Source organism: Mytilus galloprovincialis, chromosome 5 (genome assembly GCF_965363235.1).
Source record: "Mytilus galloprovincialis chromosome 5, xbMytGall1.hap1.1, whole genome shotgun sequence".
NCBI lineage: Eukaryota > Metazoa > Mollusca > Bivalvia > Mytilida > Mytilidae > Mytilus > Mytilus galloprovincialis.
Window position 1 is genome coordinate 33,825,181 of NC_134842.1, and position 24,017 is coordinate 33,849,197.

At 33.3% G+C, this 24,017-nt stretch overlaps 1 protein-coding gene across 5 annotated transcripts in view; it reads left to right on the forward strand.

Annotated features, from left to right (window-relative positions):
• LOC143075662 (uncharacterized) overlaps nt 1-24,017 on the forward strand; it is a 54,799-nt gene that overhangs the window by 4,449 nt on the left and 26,333 nt on the right. For 4 of the 5 annotated variants that reach the window (XM_076251177.1, XM_076251176.1, XM_076251180.1 and 1 more), the window contains exons 4-11: nt 586-870; nt 3,664-3,972; nt 7,753-8,043; nt 16,630-16,920; nt 20,116-20,406; nt 20,896-21,186; nt 21,815-22,105; nt 22,741-23,031. In XM_076251177.1, the coding sequence (XP_076107292.1) occupies nt 586-870; nt 3,664-3,972; nt 7,753-8,043; nt 16,630-16,920; nt 20,116-20,406; nt 20,896-21,186; nt 21,815-22,105; nt 22,741-23,031 (2,340 nt within the window). The remainder of the gene's footprint in view (nt 1-585; nt 871-3,663; nt 3,973-7,752; nt 8,044-16,629; nt 16,921-20,115; nt 20,407-20,895; nt 21,187-21,814; nt 22,106-22,740; nt 23,032-24,017) is intronic. The other variant, XM_076251179.1, reaches the window with a different exon arrangement.

A 24,017-nucleotide genomic window follows, 5' to 3' on the forward strand; every position in this document is an offset into this window, starting at 1 on the left:
AGTTTTTTGGCAAGATTCTTTTAAAACATGATGATTTCATTCTTCCCATTTTGTAAATATTAAAATTTTAGACATTTTAACAGTAGAGTATATTGGAGGACGCATTGACATATGAATGTATATCAACTGCTTGACATTGCACCCAATTTATATCTTTTACATTCAAAAATAGGCCGATACCAGCAGCACGTCTGTACATGTATACCATTATTCTTTCATGAAAATTACAATTTCTTCCGTAATTCGCAATGAATTTCGAATTTGATTTTTAAGGGAAGGCTGGATAAGCGACATTAATGTATTATACTCAGCATAACAATCACACACCAATCAAACAACGAGAATGACGATATCATTGCATACATGTACTTTGTGAATGATTGCTGTTATAAAAAGTAAGTTCTTTCGGAGGAATTTCGTCGGCATAATTAGAGCTTATTTCAATAGTTTGTATGACACATTTAAGTTAAATATCTCTGAGTTCTTATGATTATAGGCAGACGTGATTGGTCGAAACTTATTGTATTGAATCTTGTTTGACTTATATGATATATTACAACACCAATTCGTGTTTTACATTGACAGTTGCACCTCCTGCTCCTGCTCTAACAGGAAAAACCACTGTATTAGCTGGTGATGCAGAAACATGGTTTTGTTCGTCTACGGCAGGATTTCTGGAACCAAAGATGACTATGTACCTTAATAATGTACCCATTCAAAGTGGTTTTACGGTAGACAAATCTGCTGGCGGAGTGATTGGCACTCTTATTTGGACCGCACAATCTATGAACGACGGAGATCAATTAACCTGTAAGATCGAACATGACTTATTTGATGCTAAGTCAACAAGCGTTATAGTAGCTGTACAAGGTAGGTTATTCTCAAGTTCACAGAAAAAATGAATATCATCGATAAACATTAACACTAATGCTGAGTTCACACGTAATTCGAATTCGATTCGCATTAACTAATTCGAATTAGTTTAATTCGCATTCGAAACGTTTTAGTCCTAACGTCAGTTTTAATTCGAATTACAATGCGCGTCAAATTCGCTTTACTGTCCAAACGACGTTAACTTTTAATACGTATTAACAAAAACGTATTTCTAATTCGAATTGGGTAATTCGAATTAGCCAATTTGAATCAATGCGAATTAAAAAAGAATAGTGTGTGAACGCGATTAGCGAATTCGATTCGCATTCGATTCGAATTCAATTCGAATTAAATGTCCGTGTGAACGAGGCATCATTGTCCTTTAGTACTGGACATCACAAAGGTTTCCGTTAAATTTTGACGTCACAATAGGCAAATGATTTTTTGTTACCTTGCATAATTCAAGTATCAAAATTTTTCACATCAAGTGTCGCTGCTTCCCAAACAGCGCTATGGTATAGATTATGGGAAGGGTTGACTAGGAGTATAGCTGTAAACTATCATCTAATTTACTTTTCGTTGAGTGAATTGTTTTTGTGTAAAACGTCTTCAGATTGGCTAAAAGTGGTTTCTTTTTTTTATCAGCTCATAGACATAAGTTAGTCATGTGATTATTCCGTGTAAATCATTTTTTTCCCTGTTGTTTCAATAATAGAACTCAGTAATCCAGGAGTAATATTCAGTATACAGAACTGGTAATGAATTCCTGGTATGATATTTTTTTTCTTGTCGTGAACAGTTACATTTTGTACCTGTAATATCTGCTTACAAAGAATCAACTATGTGTCGGTTAGTGTATAGAAAGTTATATAAACAAAGCTTGATTCATTGTCATCGATTTTAATACTCTTGTGTAAGACCTGTTTACTCTTCTGTTCTGTGTATGCATCAGAAGTTACATCCCAGCTCCTTTGTTCTAACAGGGGTGATCTGAGCCGGATCACCCCTACCAGATCACCCCAGTTTGAGTTTCTTTGTTGTGCATGCTTTCCTTTGTTCTGTAACATTTTGGCGGGAATGTTAAATCCACTATAAAACTTATAATCAATTATACGGAAAGGACTATCTATCAACATTCACGTAGAAAAAATCCAGTGTATATGCTGGGATTCGAACTCAAGACCTTTAGCATATCAAGCCACGACACATACCACTACACCAGGACGACTGGATACGAAGTAATGGTAATTTGACATACTTAAAGCCAGCAAGATCTTTTTATAAGTGGGGCGAGTTGTCAAACCTTTATTCAGTGGGGTTTAAACCTTTTTCGTTAATAACGTGAATAAGTGAGCTTTCAGACTGATTGTTCAATTTGATTTTACACTTTTTTCAAAAGTGGGGTGAGTCGGTAAACAAGAGTGGGGCGATTTTTTTATAAAGTGGCGATATAGTGTGGGCCGATTGGCAAGTGGGGCGAGTTGACATTATTTGATATCTACTCATCGTGTTTGAGGGTCATTAAGGGTATACATCATATAGTAATATATACAGTATATTATAATGGTTGTGTGGCATTCTAAACTTGATTTTATGAATTGTTAATGGTTTTCCGTCTAATCAAAAACAGCTGGGATGTAAAATAGTTATCCCATTCGGCCTTGGTGTGTCAGTGTTAGATCACCCTCTGGCCTCCGGCCATCGGGGTGATCTTACACTGACACACCGCGTCCTTGTGGGATAACTATTAAGGACATTAATTACGAAATAATAAGTCGAAACAGACTAAAAAAAGACAAAAGGACAAACAACAAATTAAAAAACGCAGAACCAACTAACTATTGAGCAAAACGAACCAAATCAAAACATCAAGGCGAACTGAGGCGCCCCGGGGACGGTACAATGTCTTGTTCAAGGAGTGGCACCTTTCAAATTATCCCTGTTAGATGGCGCTAATGAAAACTATCTGTTGATTATGTGAATACCAGCTGGACGTTTAACGATAATTTTTGAAACTTAAACAATTACTATGATAACTCCTGTAAATTCGCTTACTGTAGTACATGGCCGAATAACAAAAAAACTTTAAAAAGGAAAGTATTGGTTTCATTTTTTCTAAAAGTAGGATAAACAAGACAGATATTAAACTAAAAACACAATACATGTTAAATAGTCTTCAAAGTTTACAAAACAAAAAACTATCCAGAAGTAATCTATACAGGCTTTTTTTATTCGGAAAGAAAGTTTTCCTGACAGTTCTTTACATATTTAAGAGCTGTGATGATTAATATGGGCTGTGTGTTGATACTATTCCGTTATTTTTTCTGCAGATAGCCTTTTTTGCAAACATGTTCTATACCCGTCATGTAATGTTGTTATTTTAGCTGTATATTAAACATTGCTATAAAGCGCAGAGGTTGGGCTAGCCACAACACCAAGTTCAACCAAACATTTCTTTCTTAAAATGTGCAGTACCAAGTCAGTAATATGGCAGTTGTTGCCAAATAATAGATCGTTTCTATGTATGTTGCATTGTTGTTTATTTTTTGTTGCTCTTCAGTGTCCTGTTGTTCTGTTGTTTTGTTGTTTCCTGTTATAATTGATGTGTTTCCTTCGATTTTAGTTTGTAACCGGGATTTGTTTTCTCTCAATCGATTTATGACTTTTGAATACCAGTATGCTTGCTACTTTTGCGTTTATCTATGAAAAACAGCAACATTTGTATTGTGGCTACTAGATATATTTTGAATGAACACGCTTATATATATATGTTATTTTTTATTTCATTAGCAACACCAGACCATCCGATATTTACCGGCCAAACAGTATTCACTCCTGGTCAACAACAACAATGGACGTGTGAATCAAAGGGAGGCAATCCGGCACCTGATATGACTATCACAATAAATAATAATCAAATATATAGTGGAATTACATCATACGAAGTAAAAGATACCATTACAAAAACCACAGAAATGACGACAACACTTAATTGGGCTCCATCAATAGCAAATGATGGGGACAGTCTCTGCTGTAAAGTTACCCACGTGACACTTTCGTATACACAATCGTCATGTTTAATCCTTCAACTTGCCCAGGGTAAGTGTTTACTGTTGTGTTTACGTATACACAATCGTCATGTGTAATCCTTCAACTTGCCCAGGATAAGTGTTTACTGTTGTGTTTACGTATACACAATCGTCATGTGTAATCCTTCAACTTGCTCAGAGTAAGTGTTTACTATTGTGTTTACGTATACACAATCGTCATGTGTAGTCCTTCAACTTGCTCAGAGTAAGTGTTTACTGTTGTGTTTACGTATACACAATCGTCATGTGTAATCCTTCAACTTGCTCAGGGTAAGTGTTTACTATACACAATCGTCATGTGTAATCCTTCAACTTGCTCAGGGTAAGTGTTTACTGTTGTGTTTACGTATACACAATCGTCATGTGTAATCCTTTAACTTGCTCAGAGTAAGAATTTACTGTTGTGTTTACGTATACACAATCGTCATGTGTAATTCTTCAACTTGCTCAGGGTAAGTGTTTACTGTTGTGTTTACGTATACACAATCGTCATGTATAATCCTTCAACTTGCCCAGGGTAAGTGTTTACTGTTGTGTTTACGTATACACAATCGTCATGTGTAATCCTTTAACTTGCTTAGGGTAAGTGTTTACTGTTGTGTTTACGTATGCACAATCGTCATGTATAATCCTTCAACTTGCCCAGGGTAAGTGTTTACTGTTGTGTTTATGTATACACAATTGTCATGTGAAATCCTTCAACTTTCTCAGGGTAAGTGTTTACTGTTGTGTTTACGTTACAAAATCGTCATGTGTAATCTTTAACTTGCTTAGGGTAAGTGTTTACTGTTGTGTTTACGTATGCACAATCGTCATGTATAATCCTTCAACTTGCCCAGGGTAAGTGTTTACTGTTGTGTTTATGTATACACAATTGTCATGTGAAATCCTTCAACTTTCTCAGGGTAAGTGTTTACTGTTGTGTTTACGTTACAAAATCGTCATGTGTAATCCTTTAACTTGCTCAGGGTTAGTGTTTACTGTTGTGTTTACGTATACACAATCGTCATGTGTAATCCTTCAACTTGCTCAGGGTAAGTGTTTACTGTTGTGTTTACGTATACACAATCGTCATGTGTAATCCTTCAACTTGCTCAGGGTAAGTGTTTACTGTTGTGTTTACGTATACACAATCGTCATGTGTAATCCTTCAACTTGCTCAGGGTAAGTGTTTACTGTTGTGTTTACGTATACACAATCGTCATGTGTAATCCTTCAACTTGCTCAGGGTAAGTGTTTACTGTTGTGTTTACGTTTACTCAATCATCATGTGTAATCCTTCAACTTGTTCAGAATAAGTCTTTACTGTTATGTTTACGTATACACAATCGTCATGTGTAATCCTTCAACTTGCCCAGGGTAAGTGTTTACTGTTGTGTTTACGTATACACAATCGTCATGTGTAATCCTTGATCTTGCTCAAGGTAAGTGTTTACTGTTATGTTTACGTATACACAATCGTCATTTGTAATCCTTCAACTTGCTCAGGGTAAGTGTTTACTGTTGTGTTTACTTATACACAATCGTCATGTGTAATCCTTCAACTTGCTCAGGGTAAGTGTTTACTGTTGTGTTAACGTATACACAATCGTCATGTGTAATCCTTCAACTTGTTCAGAGTAAGTGTTTACTGTTGTGTTTACGTATACACAATCGTAATGTGTAATCCTTCAACTTGCCCAGGGTAAGTGTTTACTGTTGTGTTTACGTATACACAATCGTCAGTGTAATCCTTCAACTTGCTCAGTGTAAGTGTTTACTATTGTGTTTACGTATACACAATCGTCATGTGTTATCCTTCAACTTGCTCAGGGTAAGTGTTTACTATACACAATCGTCATGTGTAATCCTTCAACTTGCTCAGGGTAAGTGTTTTCTGTTGTGTTTACCTATACACAATCGTCATGTGTAATCCTTTAACTTGCTCAGAGTAAGTGTTTACTGTTATGTTTACGTATACACAATCGTCATGTGTAATCGTTTAACTTGCTCAGAGTAAGTGTTTACTGTTGTGTTTACGTATACACAATCGTCATGTGTAATTTTCAACTTGCTCAGGGTAAGTGTTTACTGTTGTGTTTACGTATACACAATCGTCATGTGTAATCCTTCAACTTGCCCAGGATAAGTGTTTACTGTTGTGTTTACGTATACACAATCGTCATGTGTAATCCTTTAACTTGCTCAGAGTAAGTGTTTACTGTTGTGTTTACGTATACACAATCGTCATGTGTAATCATTCAACTTGCCCAGGGTAAGTGTTTACTGTTGTGTTTACGTATACACAATCGTCATGTGTAATCCTTTAACTTGCTCAGGGTAAGTGTTTACTGTTGTGTTTACGTTTACATAATCGTCATGTGTAATCCTTCAACTTGCTCAGGGTAAGTGTTTATTGTTGTGTTTACGTATGCACAATCGTCATATATAATCCTTCAACTTGCCCAGGGTAAGTGTTTACTGTTGTGTTTACGTTTACATAATCGTCATGTGTGATCCTTCAACTTGCTCAGGGTAAGTGTTTATTGTTGTGTTTACGTATGCACAATCGTCATGTATAATCCTTCAACTTGCCCAGGGTAAGTGTTTACTGTTGTGCTTATGTATACACAATTGTCATGTGCAATCCTTCAACTTGCTCAGGGTAAGTGTTTACTGTTGTGTTTACGTTTACAAAATCGTCATGTGTAATCCTTTAACTTGCTCAGGGTTAGTGTTTACTGTTGTGTTTACGTATACACAATCGTCATGTGTAATCCTTCAACTTGCTCAGGGTAAGTGTTTACTGTTGTGTTTACGTATACACAATCGTCATGTGTAATCCTTCAACTTGCTCAGGGTAAGTGTTTACTGTTGTGTTTACGTATACACAATCGTCATGTGTAATCCTTCAACTTGCTCAGAATAAGTCTTTACTGTTGTGTTTACGTATACACAATCGTCATGTGTAATCCTTCAACTTGCTCAGGGTAAGTGTTTACTGATGTGTTTACGTATACACAATCGTCATGTGTAATCCTTGATCTTGCTCAAGGTAAGTGTTTACTGTTGTGTTTACGTATACACAGTCGTCATGTGTAATCCTTCAACTTGCTCAGGGTAAGTGTTCACTGTTGTGTTTACGTATACACAATCGTCATGTGTAATCCTTCAACTTGATCAGGGTAAGTGTTTACAATAATGCCATCTTTTTTTATTTATGACTACAGTCAAACTTGTATTAAGAGACCACTCAAGGGAGAAGGCATAAGTGGTTTCTTATAGATCGAATACTGTCCATTGTTGAACAATGTCTTTTCATTCCGAAATATGTTTGATTTCTTTTTATTGTGGTGGCATTATAATATATCTAACAGCTTAAAAACCATCAACATAAGACAAAAAGAGACTTATGAAACGGCAATTGCTATAAAGTGTCATGAAATTGAAATACATTTTCATATATTTACTTTCAATAACAGAAATGCAGTTTATTCAAGCTGATTATTTTGATATAAAAAGGCAATACTTGGATTTATGTTTTTTTGTGGGAACAAATTTTCGTGGATTGCGGAAACCTTGCATTTTCGAGGATATGTGATTTCTTGGTTCTGCCAGAGTCAAAATATGACTTTGTAGAAATTTGAATTTCGTGGAACATTAAAATCGTGGTTCATTGAATAATAATGAATCCACATTACATAAAATTGTATGTTGTATTTTTTTTTTTCAATTCTATACGGACCATTTTAGTCTTATAAAACATTTTGTTAATCTAAACTATTGCAAAAATACCGTTTTATAATTTCAGTTGCCACACAGCCACCGACAATTTCGGGCTCTCCATTAGTTTATATTGGACAGTCATCGCAGTTCTCATGTACAACCTTGGGTGGATATCAAAAGCCTAACATGGTTATGACAATCGGCGGTAATGATATAACAAGCGGTATATCCAACCAGGAAACACAAGATTCTAACACTCAAAGGTGGAGAATAACCCAAACTGTTGTAATGACAGCAACCGCATTCAATGATGGACAAAAAATATGCTGTGAAGTTCCAATGCTACAGCCAGCATGTCTTACGTTAGCAGTACAAGGTAAAACGATTTTTTTCTTTCATCCATGATTAAACGGATCAGGCGTAGCTTTCTCGCTTATGTTGATCTTATCACAGATACAAGGCTATTCTCAAAATCATTAAACCCTCTTCCGTAATTGGCGGTTTCAGAATCTAAAGAATTATGGATAATTTCATTGTTCGTAGCAGAAAATGAAAATAACGTCACGTCATTGGTTACATTTCTTTTGTTTTTGACATTTTTAACCAATCAGGACGTTTTTGTGTACACTTTTGAAAATATTACCCAGGATGCATTAGATTCTGAAACGGCGAATTACGTCAACAATCAAACCAACGTCAATGTAAACCAGGATTTGGTGTTGAGTTTTAGATAATACAGGACTAGTATTGCTGAAGGTATTATTTCTTAGTTTCAATGTTTCAATGGATTAATCTATCACTTTTCCCTGCCGACAATACATCATTATATCAAAGCAATTCTAAAACAATCAAGTTAATAGATATATGCAGATGTCGTATGAGTCCCAAGGAGACAACTCTCAAACCAAGTCAAATTTGTAAAAGAAACACCATTATAAGTCAAAGTACGGTGTTTAACACAGAGCCTTAGATCACACCTAAACATCAAGCTATAAAGGCCCCCAAAAATGACTTGTGTGAAAAACCATTCAAACAAGTTCATTTCATATATTTCTAATGCGCTTTTGCTATAATAGATAACAAAAAAATGTTACCATGTATTCCAGGTATGCACTCAAATCTATACGAATAGAGGATTATATAAAATTGTCTGCATTGGCAGACAAAAAAGGAGAAATTTGACAGACTGGCCAGTAAGATTTTTTTTTAAATCGACTACATCTTAGTTAAAGGGAAAATTCGCGATTTTTTTCTTATGGTTTAAATATGTTCATAATGACATAATATATATATTCACAAAGTTTTATCGCTAAATGTGCAGTAATAAAGGAGAAATTCAATAATTAATGAAAAAATATTAACTACTTCCTGTAGGTTGTGACGTTTTCTCCTGGTTTTTGCATGCCGGGATTTAAAATACAATCATTAAAAGTCTTGGTTTTTAATCATATTTTAACGTAATCGTAAGCGCGCCGATGACTTATGCTTTATCTAATAACCAGCCGATAATAAGAAGATAAAACGCACAGACGTGCAATTGTACACATTCATGAGATAAATTTTCTATGTTAAACGTAAATATTCGAATTATTTTTTTTAGACAACACAAAAAGTTATAAAATTATTTTTAATTAATGCATTTTCGGACTGATAAGGTGAACAAATTAAAGTACAATAATCTGTAAAGACAATATGTTGGTGTACTCTTATTGACCTTTTACTATCTCTGCTATGACTAGGTTTATACGATGTGTGTATTCACGGTTCTGTGGCAATACTCGTAGATGGCTTGTTTAAAGGTAAATTGTTATTTGCACTTCGGTATTTAACCACGCCTCTAGGGCACACCTTGCCAGGTGTGACTGTCTATTCGGATCAGTGGATTATAAAACAAGGGAGCATTTTTAATACACACATTAAAAATACAGGTGACAAATAAAAATAGATCGCCGTGGAATTATTTAATTATATTTGGTGCTATTATTTATTTGAATTCAAATAAATTAATTTAATAAGAAATAAACAGTTTTCGGTTAAAGACGGGAAACTTAATTCATGTGTCAGAATAAAATGATATACACCTCTTGTCCTTGATTTAAGTCTCATAAAAAAAGGGGAACTTAGAAATTAGAAATAGCTTTACCAAATCATTTTGATTGTCTTTATTAGGCAAAAAAAATGTACGAGAACACTTACATTTAGACTTTTGAAACCCATGTATTAATTAATATCTGAAACTATCTGAAGATAACTCTACCGAAGCGGAATATAATTGTACGAATAAAGAAAAAAAAATGTTTTTAAATCTTTGCACATTTATAATTAATTATTTTTATCTATTGTTCATTTAATTATACTTAATTAGTACCTTAAATATGTCTACCGCTCGGCATTAAATCTTGGTGTGGTAGGATGGGATTATTACATATAGATTATATTATTTGGATGAGGATTTGAGCTAGCCTATAAAAACACATTAATTAGTTAACATACATTCGAGACCAAAGGATATTAACTTTGCTAATTCAATTAACTTTCACTCACATATATTTCTCTCATGATTTGTGCGTGCTTGTTTCTATAGGACAGTGTATATATTGTCCCAAAATTAATCATAAAATCGTAACTAAAAATGTCTTGTTCGGAGGTTGATAGTAAAAAAAAAAAAGAGGTTGATAGTACTAACAGTGGTTCCAGTCCGGTCAAGAGAGGCAGATTTTGACGAGTATGGTCAATTTGGGTACGCACTAGAGCCAGAGTATACCGAAGAAGAGCTCCATAAAATGGAAGCTGCAGAAAGTTCCCGAAATCAAGATATCCTTAGCAACCCTCGCCTTTGTAGGATTTAATAATGTCCCCAATGAAAAAGTGTCCACCGGACATTATTTCCTAGTAAATACGGTCTCGGGACAATATTTACTTATTTATATGTGTCCTGGACACATTTTTCTATGAAAAACTGTCCTCAGGTATGAGAAAGTGTCCCTGAAAGTGGACATAATTAAATACTATACTTCAGTGATAAGATGTCCACTTGGACATTTTTTCACATGACATTTTTGTCCTCCTGGACTTTTTTTTATATATATATGATTAAATAACATTCATTGTTAAGTTATATTACTGACTGTATTCTAATCTATACTTGCTTATTTTTAATACACTAATTTTGTTACTTTGACAGGAATTACTTCAGTTATCTCATTGGCATTCATACCATGCTGATGTTCTTATAATATATATATATATATATATATATATCCACTTTCATCATGACATATGAATAAAACAGCATCTAGCTTGTCACAGTGTACCACTAGTTTTTCCACATTTTCTTTTGCCTTCTTGTCATGGTACATATAGTACAGTTCTTCAAATTTAATTTTAAACTTTTCACATTTTCTTCTTATAGTTATGTTCTTCTTTCATTTAGATTTGTATTATAAGGATATTTCTTATAACTTATATAGTTGTAAATTTTTCTGTATTCCTTTCCATCCATTTTTTATTTTGTTTATATTAATCAATTTCTAATTAAACTTTCTTATTTTATTAAAATTCAAGCATAATAAAACATTATAATGACCATTGTACTACTTCCCTTGGAGGACACAATTTGTTAATAATAGTAGGATTTAATAATGTCCACCATGAAATAATGTCCTCTATTTCATAACATTCTGTAGTCACGTGGACACTATTTCATAGATATTGCTATTACAATATGTCCATTTATAGGGGACAATAAGCAATGGCAATGAATGGACATTATTGAATACCTAAATTCTAGGAAAAAGTGTCCATGTGGACACAATTTCCCAGGACACTATTTTGCCTTACACCAGTTTAACACAGCCGGATTGGTGTTCGTGTACTAAATGCATAGTTATACCGTTATTGACGGAATGTCTTTGTTGCCCCGAATTTACTCTCTTTGATGGTAATATTGAATTGGGTGAATGCATTAGTGACAATATCGATTTCAGAACAGTTTGTCTGAACCCGGTTGTTCTTGAAACAAGCTATATAAGTTTTCCGAGGTACAAGCGCCATAGAGGGAGAGCTCCAGACGTACTAACTCACAGCCATGTTCACATTTAGTTGAATTATACAATATACTTTTACTTTTGTTCACTGTTGAAGGCCATACCGTGACTTATATAGCTGCTTAAGTCCACTTCATTTTGGGTAAGTGTCTCCCAAGTAAACAAACCACAACTTCTTATTTAATCAAATGACTTATCTTTTTGCGAAAGTTTGGTATGCAAAAGTGCAAAGTTATAAATGGGTGTCTTGCAATATCGAAGTGATAATCTATTTGTCAGATCTCTTATATCTTTTGACGAAATCAAACCATCATGGTATATTCTGCATTTGTATAGACCGAAGTGTACTAAATGATATTCATATTATACATGTTAAATGAATGAACAAATATTAAACCTATCTTTTTATTGTTTTCCGCCCATGTCTGCTCATCGCCAGAAATAAAGTTTGTCGCACGAAAAAATGGTATTAATTCCAGAGTCAAAATTTAAAGAACTTATTTTCCATGTTTTCTGGTATTGTACGAAAGAGAATTGACCTAACAAAAGAATTGCTATCTTAGGCTGTTAGTAACACATGTAGAGCAGTGGGTCGTTGTTGGACATATAAATCTTAGAAAGTGTATCATCTGTTAAATTTGCAGGTCACTGAAAGGGGAAGTCCCATACGGAAGTAGGTGTTGACGATATTTTTTTTTATCCAGTGACACATATTACATGCGTATTCTTGAACGTTTGATACATCATTTACTCTCAAATTGCAAAAACGAAAACTTCCAATTGTATTTATAGTATTTGTATTTTTATCCATCTGATGAGTTAAGCCTTTTTCAACTGATTTGTATAGTTCGTTCTTCTTCTTCTTTTTTTGGTATACAATAGTCTATCGAATTCGTTGATTACATACTGTTGGCATACGTGGACTAGTCTATTTACAAAACTTTTACCCCAATTTACACAAAATGTATGTTTCTTTCTTATGTTCAATGTATACATGTAGATAATTTAAATTGAGCTATAGTTCCGTAACTTTCTATCCAGGCGTATAAACGAATCGTCGTCAAATGCGTACATTTTTTAAATCAATATTTCTGGTATGTTCCAATCTGTCCTTTACTATTGACAACGAGTTTATATTACATTTTCCTAAATTAACCCTTAGAAAAAATATGTAAATAGATTTTTATTTCTTCAAATCTTTTTTTTATGTATTATTTATATTTTTATAAATAATATTCTTTACACCAGAAATGTTATTTATAAACAAGCGTATGAGTTAAGTAATGACTAGTATATTATATCACTTTCGGACACGCAAGACAGAGATGTAGATGTATATTATAAACCTCATAGTTCAAAATGGAAAGTTATAAGTTATCGGCCGTGTACACCGATCAATACCTACAGAAGTGAAACGATGCATGAACTTGCAAGCCCGACAGGAAATCGCTTGAATACCTGGACGTGTCACCTCACACCCCTCACAATACCTTTGGGAGTAATACCTTAAGCCATGCTGGTGATCAGATGAGGGAAGATCCGAATTTATTTGAATAAAGTTTATTACTTTAAAGAATTATGAACGAATTACATTTTCGAAAACAATTTTCACGGAACACTTATTTATGATTTGAACTTTGACTTTTTAATTAAGTCCAATATTAACAGTTTAAAAATAACAGACTATGGTTATTTAAAAAAAAAATAAGAACATTTTCCGTATCAAGTTAGTTAGTCAGATAAAACAACCGTACGATTGACAAGATATCGACACGCAATTACGACTACATCGGTTACTGTAGTTTTGGTCCTTTGTGGTTTATAGACATATCGTGATTTTTGATCGTAGAAGATGACAAAATGGCGGAACGCAGAGAATTGATACTCAAAATTTAAAATCGATGGTGATCTCTTATCTAGCGGAATAAAACTTTAATATCTATAAATTTGAGAATTTTTATACAGAATGGACATAATATCAATTTTTGATTTTTTTGCGAAGTTTCCCTTTAATACACGTATATACAGGTATCTTGTCTTGGGGAGGGACAAATCCTACTTTGTGAAGAAACACTCTGATTCAAACCAAAAATTCTCTGAAACTAACAAGATGCTTGATTTCTCGATTGACAACATATTTGTTACGTTTGGAGGACGTGTTTTTCAACAGACTGTCGGAATTCCAATGGGAACCAAATGTGCCCCTCTTCTTGCCGACTTGTTTCTTTATTATTATGAGGCTGACTTCATACAGGAACTTCTCAGAAAGAAAGATAAGAAGTTAGCATCCTTTAACTTTACGTTCCGCTATATAGATGATGTTCTCTCACTAAATAATACAAAATTTGGTGACTATGTTCAACAAATCTATCCCATTGAACTGGCGATAAAAGATACTACAGATACAGCTAAGTCTGCCTCATATATTTACTTAAATCAAGAAATTACCAATGACATTTTTACAATCAATGTCTATTGAGTGATGCTCGAGGACAAACTATTTGTCAATTGGTATTTGACCCGGTTTGCATTACAAATGATATATTTTTTAAATATAGATAAATGATCATTAAGTATAAAATTGGAAAGATGTTTTATTCCTTGATTAAGGTTAATGCGATTTACGTATGATTAAGTTTTCTTTTTATCAGCAATTACGGTAGTGATATTAACGGAAAGGAACTTTCATACGTGGACTCTAATCGTTTGTTCGGTATATTTTCGCAAATGTTGGCAAATTTTTATCTGATTCGCCTGGTTTCTAAACTACTTTCAATCGTTTTCAAAGCTTCGATATGGATTTTTTAATTAACGAAACAATCGTTGTATATGTATTTATATCACTCTTCCGATTACAGTTTCACAACAACCTCCAACTATTTCGGGTTCTGCGATAATTATTCCTGGTCAGCAAACGCAATGGACATGTACATCATTAGATGGATATCCAAAGCCTAATATGATTATGACAATGGGAGGTTTTCAAATAATGAACGGTTTTAGTAGCAAGGAAATACGAAATTCTAATACTCAAATGTGGGAGTTAACTCAAAAAGTAGTCATGACTCCAACCACACTCAATGATGGACAAAAGATATGTTGTGAAATGTTATTGCAACAGCCAGTGTGTCTTACGTTAAAAGTACAAGGTACATTCTATATATGAAACCTTTTTTACTCATTTTGATAATCAAACGACTCTCATCATATAAAAGAAAGAGACGATTTTGTATAACTGCCAATAAGACAGCTATTTAAAGGAGACCAAGTGACACATAAATTAACAATTATCAGACTGCGTACGGTCTTTGTCAATTACAAAAGACCACTAGTCATGTGAAAAAGGCCATACGACGTTAATGTTGATATAATAACGTTTTATACCAGGCCATTCTCACACGATTAAACAAGTTTTTGATAGACTCGATAAGAATCAACACAAAAGCTCAGTACTAGTATTCGGCTTTGCAACTATTGATGAGAGCAAAAAATTGTCGTTTAAACGAATGAAAAAAAAGAAGTTATGAAGACTTTAGACAGAACTTTATCATGTAAACCAATGATTATACTGATCATACTAAAGTTCTCTATTACACAATGGTCTTATACTGTTATACATGGTAACTTAAAGGTTTGTTTTCTAAAATTGCAAAATATTTCAAATGAAAGCTTAATAAATCTAAAAGTATGGTATCTGTTCAAATCTTTTGTACAGAATAGCCAAGTATAAATAAAATGCTTAGGCTTTTGCATTATGATTATTTGAACTTATAATTATTGGAACTTATGATTATTGGAAATTGAATAAAAGATGTGCTTCTGAGTCTTGCAAATATAATTTTAGGCACATTTAGTTAAATTTATTATTTAAGAAAAATAGGAGATATAAATATAAGACTAACATTTAACTAAGTGTAAACTTTTTCTGAGACATAATTACAAATTAAATTGATAACGTGTTGTTTTCGACGAGACTTTTTGCTGTTTCGTAGCGAGTACACATTGTTTTATTCCGCAATCTTAACCCATTAATTTATTTTTTAGGTATTTCTATAAAGGTAATGGTCTTAAAATTTTCAAACAATCGGCCAACTTAAAAAATGTGGACAGGCAGACAAGGGACCTCAAAATGAACATCCGATATACATGTATCTCCCTAAACGTACGCTCAATATGGAAGTAATGATACAGGAGAATGTATTCATACAAATAAGTACAAATAATGGAAAAAACTGATCGATTTCGATTTTTTGTTTTTTCATTTTGAAGTCAATGCGTAATCCACTGTGGATATATCAATGGTGTCAATTTGTGAAAGATTTCAATATTATTTCATTTTAGAATATTATAACTTTCTCGCCAAATACAACTAGATAAACCAATATATATCTACACACATTAGTTACCGATATCGCTGTAGGCTAACAATCAACAAAAAATTAAAAAATACAAGTTAATTAAATGAAATCGATGAAATTTATAGTAGTTTATGATCTATCATACATGTACAAAAACATAATGTAAGAAAAGAAATTTAAATGAAAGTATGAATAAATAAGGTTAAGTATAAATGTTTTTCGTTATAAATATTTTGAATTACTAAAATACTCTCCAAGAGCAACTAACATTACCTCCATTTTTGGTGGGGTTCGTGTCGGTTTGTGTTTAGTTTTCTATGTTGTGTCTTGTGTACTATTATTTGTTTGTGTGTCTTTTTCTTTTTTAGCCAGGGCGTTGTTAGTTTATTTTGGATCAATGAGTTTGAGTGTCCTTCTGGTATCTTTCACCCTCTTCTATGAATACTCCGACGTCCTCTCCATACGAAACTGGACGTATGGAAAATCTAAGAGCTCTTTCTAACTGATATACAATTTTTATATAAAAATGATTGTAGCAATACTGTTTTAAAATTTCAGCTTCGTTACAACAAGCAACAATTTCTGGTCCTACATCCGTTATTTCTGGTCAGCAAACACAATGGACATGTACAACAACAAATGGATATCCAAAGCCTAACATGATGATGACAATGGGAGGTGTTCAAATAACAAACGGTTTTTATAGCCAGGAAACACAAGATTCTAACACGCAAACGTGGACAGTTACTCAAAACGCTATCATGAACCCAACCCCAATCAATGATGGACAGAAGATATGTTGTGTAGTGGAAACACTACAGCCTGTTTGTCGCACTCTAGCAGTACAAGGTAAATTTAATTTCTAAAACAGTTTTTTTTATTTCAATGTACAAGCGGTCCTTCGTATGCCGTGTTCGCCTCAAATGATCTTAGAAATATTTGATTTAATCCGAAACATCGAAGGTTTCCTACCTTAGGTATATATTGGCAACTTTTAAAATCTTGTTTAATCTATACCCACCACATCCATGAATATTAGCAGTAACAATGATTCCACAGTACACGACAAATGAAACCTCAATATAACCAATGTTCTTTGTAAATAAAGGCAATCGCAGTTTACTGCTGTTCAAAAGTCATAAATCGATTAGTAGCAAACTCATCCCTGTTAAAAACTAAAACCGAGGGAACCACATTAACTATGAGAGCAAACCATCGAAACAAGAGAAACACTGAAAATGTAACAAAAACAAACGCCAACATACATAGAAACGGACTATATGATTACAACTACCCTATTCCTGAAATGGTACAAGACATTTAAACTAATGCTAGGGTTGAACCTGGTTTTAAGGCTAGCCAAACCTCACGCTTATAAGGCGATGTTAAAATATACTGCTAGAATCACAACAATACGTGATAGGAATACAGTACAAACAAACTCGAGAACATTCAGCGCAGAGAAATTCATAAATAAATGATAAAATAACAGCAAACCACGAATTTAAGAATTCAACGAAGAATAATTCCGAGAAATGTGTATTGAGTCGGATGTTTATTTCCGGTTATGTTATGCAGTTCTAGTATAGTGTTGACTAGCGATAAACATTGTAACATAACACGTGTTTTTTATTGAAAGAAGATACAAGTATTTTGATTAAATCTATAATAAATATATCTAATATCAGTGATAATTTACTTTTTAAAATTGATTAAAACTGTGAATGGAAAATAACTGCAAGTTGTTAATTACCGTGTCATAGTTTGGTTTACCAGTGATTAAACATCAATAGGATTAAGTACGGGGATGTTGCCCGTAGGTAATATTGTTTATGACAGGAACATTTATTTTCACACCTTATACTTATATCACTGTGTATTATATCGTGATTAGGGAAATGAGCTTTCAATCATTAAGTTTTGAATGCCTTATAGAATTCAGACAAGAATTTATAAATTGTAAAACAAACAAATAATTAGTTGTCTCTGTCCATTATTGTAATCGAAGTTATCAATGAACACTTTAACCTAGAATGACCAAGCGAGCTTTTTCAATGAATTCCTTCTTTTTTGTTTTGTTTTATTATTGATCAAACCAAGGAGGTTATATGATCTCCTAAATCAAAAAGAAATCCACGAATTACGTATCTAATTTTTTGTTGTTGTAATCAGCGATCCACGAATTTACGTATACCACGAAACGTCTTTTTTTCTCTATCCACGAAAATTGATACCCACGAAAATAAATGAATCCACAGTAATGCGTTGATGACGTCATAATTATTTGGATACTTTATCCATGCAAATAAAAATTAAATCGACTTTACTGACAAATAAGACATACAAATGTAAATAAAATTCACTGAAAATACAGAATTTTAACCGCAAACAATGAGACAGTAAACTTTATCCTTGGCTTATTATATATCAGGATTTTGATTGGTTAACGCACGTCGTTACAAAATACTTATCAGGTGCCAGGATTATAATAAAACACGCCAGACGCTTTGAAGAGCATTGATGACCAAATATTCCAAAAACAATTGTGCCAAACACGGCTAAGGTAATCTTTTCCTGGGATAAGAAAATCCTTAGTTTTTCGAAAAATTCAAAGTTTTGTAACAGGAAATTCATTAAAATGACCATATAATTGATATTCATGTCTGACTACTGGGCTGGTGATACCCTCGGGGACGAAACGTCCACAAGCAGTGGCATCGACCCAGCTGTGTAAATAGTTATCAAAGGTACCAGGATTATAATTTAATACGCCAGACGCCCATATACCCTGGATGTTGCTAACCCACATACCCGGACGGTTGTTATCCTATATGTGAGGGACGACACGCGCGTTTATACGATGACGGAATCCATATTGAAAATGACAAAGCGTTTTGCTTACCACACGGAGAATAAAATTATTGACAAAAGATCTAAAAACATTGCGTCAGCAACAGAAAAAGCAAAAAAAAAAAACACACTACGAGAATATATCTCCGTGACAAATGAAGAGACACACAATTTGAACAGTATAGTCGTGGTTGGCTAAATGATATTCTGAAACATTTTTTATCTTGACGCCCGTAAGCCTGATGAAGAAATGTATAAAGTCAATTTGCTTGATTCATTACGTTATTCTCTGAAAAGATACAGTGTATCTGAAGGAATTTTTTTTAAAGGAATTTAACATAATGAAACATGCAGACTTTAATGAATCAAATCAAGTAGTTTAAACCGCCTTTATATAATTACAATCCAACAGAAAAGGAGCCACATATCACTTTCTAAATAATATCAGAAATTGACAGGACAAAATTGTACTCTTCCACTTTTGTGCAACCAAGAGCCCCTTTTTATTGTTTTTAATTAAGGTACAATTTGACATAAGAATGTACTTCGTTAGACGCAGGGCTAAAACTATGGATAAGATGACACTTTTATCCAAAATCAAAAACAAAGTATGTGAAAAAACTAACTAATAGTACATCAATGTACATGAATGTTGGTGTATAAATACCTAAACACATCGTATTGCAATTCTAATTAAAACACGGCAAAACAGTCAAATTCGGGAATAGACCACTTTCGGTACTGAGCAAACGGACGACGTAGTTTGTAAACCATAATATAAGACGTGGTAAAATGTCGAAAGTTAGTTTAGACACAGACACATCGTATCGATCAACAAATTCGTATTGTTGTATTAAGTAAATATCCAAAAGTCTTCACGTCCGTAAATGATTAAATTACACACATGTTTTATATATGAATTATATTTGCAGTAAATGTCTAACAAAATGCTCAATTCAATTTTAATACGAAAAAATACAGTCGATAACAAAAACAATATAACTTTTAAAAAATGGCTCAAGAATGAACAACACGTGTCACTTTTTTGCAAAAGATCTGCATCCATTCAATTTTAAGAAGTCTCAAACCCTACTTAGCATTCCATGAGGAGCATACTGCATGGAAAAACTTAAAAAAAATAATTAAACAGTCTTTGTATATATTACATGTAGCTATACCGCTTTTAAATTTCAGTTTCACTACAAACACCAACAATAGTGGGTCCTTCTAACGTCATCATTGGCCAGTCAACGCAATGGACATGTACATCATCAGATGGATATCCAAAGCCTAACATGATTATGATACTTGGGGGTTCTACCATAACAAACGGTTTTTCTAGCCAAGAATATCTAAATCCTAACACGAATACGTGGACAGTAATTCAAACCGCCACAATGACCCCAAACGCACTCAACGATGGAAAAAAGATATGTTGTCAAGTACCAACGCTGCAGCCAGTATGTCGTACGCTAGCAGTACAATGTATGTTTTGTTTAGTCTCTTTTACTTATTTCAATGAACAAACGGATGTAATGTGCCTTTTTCCTATTTTAATTTTATTCGAAACACCAAAGGTTTAACCCCAAATATTCATTGCCATCGTCGTATTTGACACACTTTTTCGGAATTGTTTTGTTTTATAATAAGTCTTCAAGTCCGTAAAGGATGCAACTATATACATATTTTATCTATCACTTTAATATGTTTGCAGCAAATGACTAACACAATGTTCAATTCAATTTCAATATAAAAAAACAGTCGATTACAAAATCAATATATTTTTTTTAAATGGCTCTAGAATGAAGAACACGTGTCACTTTTTCACAAAAAAATCTGTATCCTTTAATTTTAAAAATCTCAAACCTTTCTTAGGTGTGGAGCATACTGCATAAAAAATCTTGGAGCTTCTTCATCTAATTTTAAACAGTCTTTGTATACAAAAAATATAGCTATATCGTTTTTTAATTTCAGCTTCAATACAAACACCAACAATAGTGGGTCCTTCTCAAGTTATTATTGGTCAATCAACACAATGGACATGTACATCATCAGATGGATACCCAAAGCCTAACATGATTATGACACTTGGGGGTTCTACCATAACAAACGGTTTTACTAGCCAAGAATATCTAAATCCTAACACGAATTTGTGGACAGTATCTCAAAGCGTCACCATGACCCCAACCGCACTCAATGATGGACAAAAAATATGTTGTCAAGTCCCAACTCTACAGCCAGTATGTCGTACGCTAGCAGTACAAGGTATATTTTTTTAGTCTCGTGTACTTATTTCAATGAACAAACGGATACAATGTGCCTTTTTCCTATGTTAATTTTATTCGAAACACCGAGGGTTTTCAACCCCAAATATTCATTGTCCTCCTAATGTAAATCTTCGGATTTGTTTTGTTCTATAGGTTTGTATATTATATGAACATGCACAATTATAACGTTTCAATTGCAATATGTAAACACGATACGAAAGATAAGACAGTATGTTACTGTAAAAATAAGTATATATACAATATATAAAATTAATTATTGTATTAAGTATTGTATCCAAATGTCTTCAGGTCTGTAAAGGATGTAAATGTACAGATGTTTTATCTATTACTTATATTTGCAGCAAATGACTAACAAAATGTTCATATCAATTTTAATGTGAAAAAAAACAGTCGATTACAAATACAATATAAATAATAAACATTGGCTCTAGAATGACAAACACATCTCTTTTTCTTTTTTAAGGGATCTGCATCCATTAATTTTGTAAAGTCTCAAACTTTTTTGAGCATTCCTTGCGGAGCATACTGCATGAAAAATCTTTAATTTTTAAATTTAAATAGTCTTTGTATATATTACATGTAGCTGTTCCGTTTTGAAATTTCAGCTTCACTACAAACGCCAACAATAGTGGGTCCTTCTCAAGTTATTATTGGCCAGTCAACGCAATGGACATGTACATCAGCAGATGGATATCCAAAGCCTAACATGATTATGACACTTGAGGGTTCTACCATAACAAACGGTTTCACTAGCCAAGAAACACTAGATTCTAGCACGAATTTATGGACAGTAACTCAAAGCGTCGTTATGACCCCAACTGCACTCAATGCTGGACAAAAGATATGTTGTCAAGTACCAACGCTACAGCCAGTATGTCGTACACTATTAGTACAAGGTATTGTTTGTTTAGTCTCTTTTACTTATTTCAATGAACAGAAGATGTAATGTGCCTTTTTCCTAGTATGTTATTTTTTTTCGAAACACCGAGGGTTTTCAGCCCCAAATATTCATTGCAATCGTCGTATTTGTCACAACTTTTCGGAATTGTTTTGTTCCATATTTGATATATAGTATAGCATGCACAAACATAACGTTTCAATTGAAATATGTAAACCATATACGAATGATCAAACGGTATGTTACTGTAAAACTTGGTTTGTTATATATCATGTTAATTATTGTATTAAGTTTTGTATCTCAAAGTCTTTTTAAGTCCGTAAAGGATGAAATTATTCAGATGGTTTATCTATTAATTATGTATGCAGCAAATGACTAACAAAATGTTCAATTCAATTTTAATATCAAAAACCACAATCGATTACAAAAACAATATAAATTATAAAATGGCTCAAGAATGAAGAACACGTGTCACTTTTTTGCAAAAGATCTGCATCTATTAATTTTATAAAGTCTCAAACCTGTTTGAGCATTCTGTGTGGAGCCGACTGCATGAAAAACCGTGGAGCTTCTGCTTTAATTTTAAACAGTCTTTGTATATATTACATGTAGATGTACCGTTTTTAATTTCAGCTTCACTACAAACACCAACATTAGTTGGTCCTTCTAACGTCATCATTGGCCGGTCAACGCAATGGACATGTACATCAACAGATGGATATCCAAAGCCTAACATGATTATAACACTTGGGGGTTCTACCATAACAAATGGTTTAACTAGCCAAGATTATCTAAATCCTAATACGAACATGTGGACAGTAACCCAAAGCGTCACTATGACCCCAACCGCACTCAATGATGGACAAAATCTATGTTGTCAAGTACCAACGCTACAGCCAGTATGTCGTACGCTAGCAGTACAAGGTATATTTTTGTAGTCATGTACTTTTTTCAATGAACAAACGGATATGATGTGCCTCTTTCTTATGATAATTTTATTCGAAACACCAAGGGTTTTCAAACCCAAATATCCATTGCAATCGTCGTATTTGACACAACTCTTCGGAATAGTTTTGTTGTATATTTTGGTGTATAGTGTGAACATGCATAAACTTAACGTATCAATTAAGATATGTATATGTTACAGGGAATTTGTAAAATCAGTGATTTTGTAAAATCACTGGAGTAATCAGTGATTTTGTAAAAATCACTAACAGTTTCAGTGGTTTTGTAAAATCTCTGAAATTGTTAGGGATTTTACAAAATCACTGAAAATAGAGCTAGGGATTTTGTAGAATACCTGACTACAATTAAGTATAACTTACTATTAGAAATGTGTTTTTCTTATAAAAATAGACGAATGATCACAAATGATATTGAAATATATTTGTTTATTAAACACTATGAGCTAGAACTAGTGTATAATGATAATGACTAAAAGAAATGTATACGGATATTTAGACCACTGTGAATTTACTTATTTTTGCATGGCAAGTTTGTGTGACATCTACTGTTACATAATTGCCCTGCTTTTCAAAGCATGTCTGTATGAAATCTACCTGTCCTCGGAAAATTGAACTCTTTGCTTATTATAGACTTAACGATTATGCCTTTACTGTAGCAGCTCTACGTTTGTTTAGTTGGCATTCCTCTCAAAGTTCATTGTAAAGTTCTCAAGCTTTGTATGAAACATTTGTACACTTTCTATTTGCGTACTTTAAATACCATATACTATGCTCTGATATGCAGTAATATTTGCCACTGGATAACATACCCTAACCCACTCAACTTTTTATGCCTTATATATGTGTTTTTCTTCTCTAATTAACTTAATGTTCCGTTTTTATAATTGATTTAAAAAAAAAACATAATTGGTTTATTTTTTACAGTAGTTACAGAAAAACTATTAT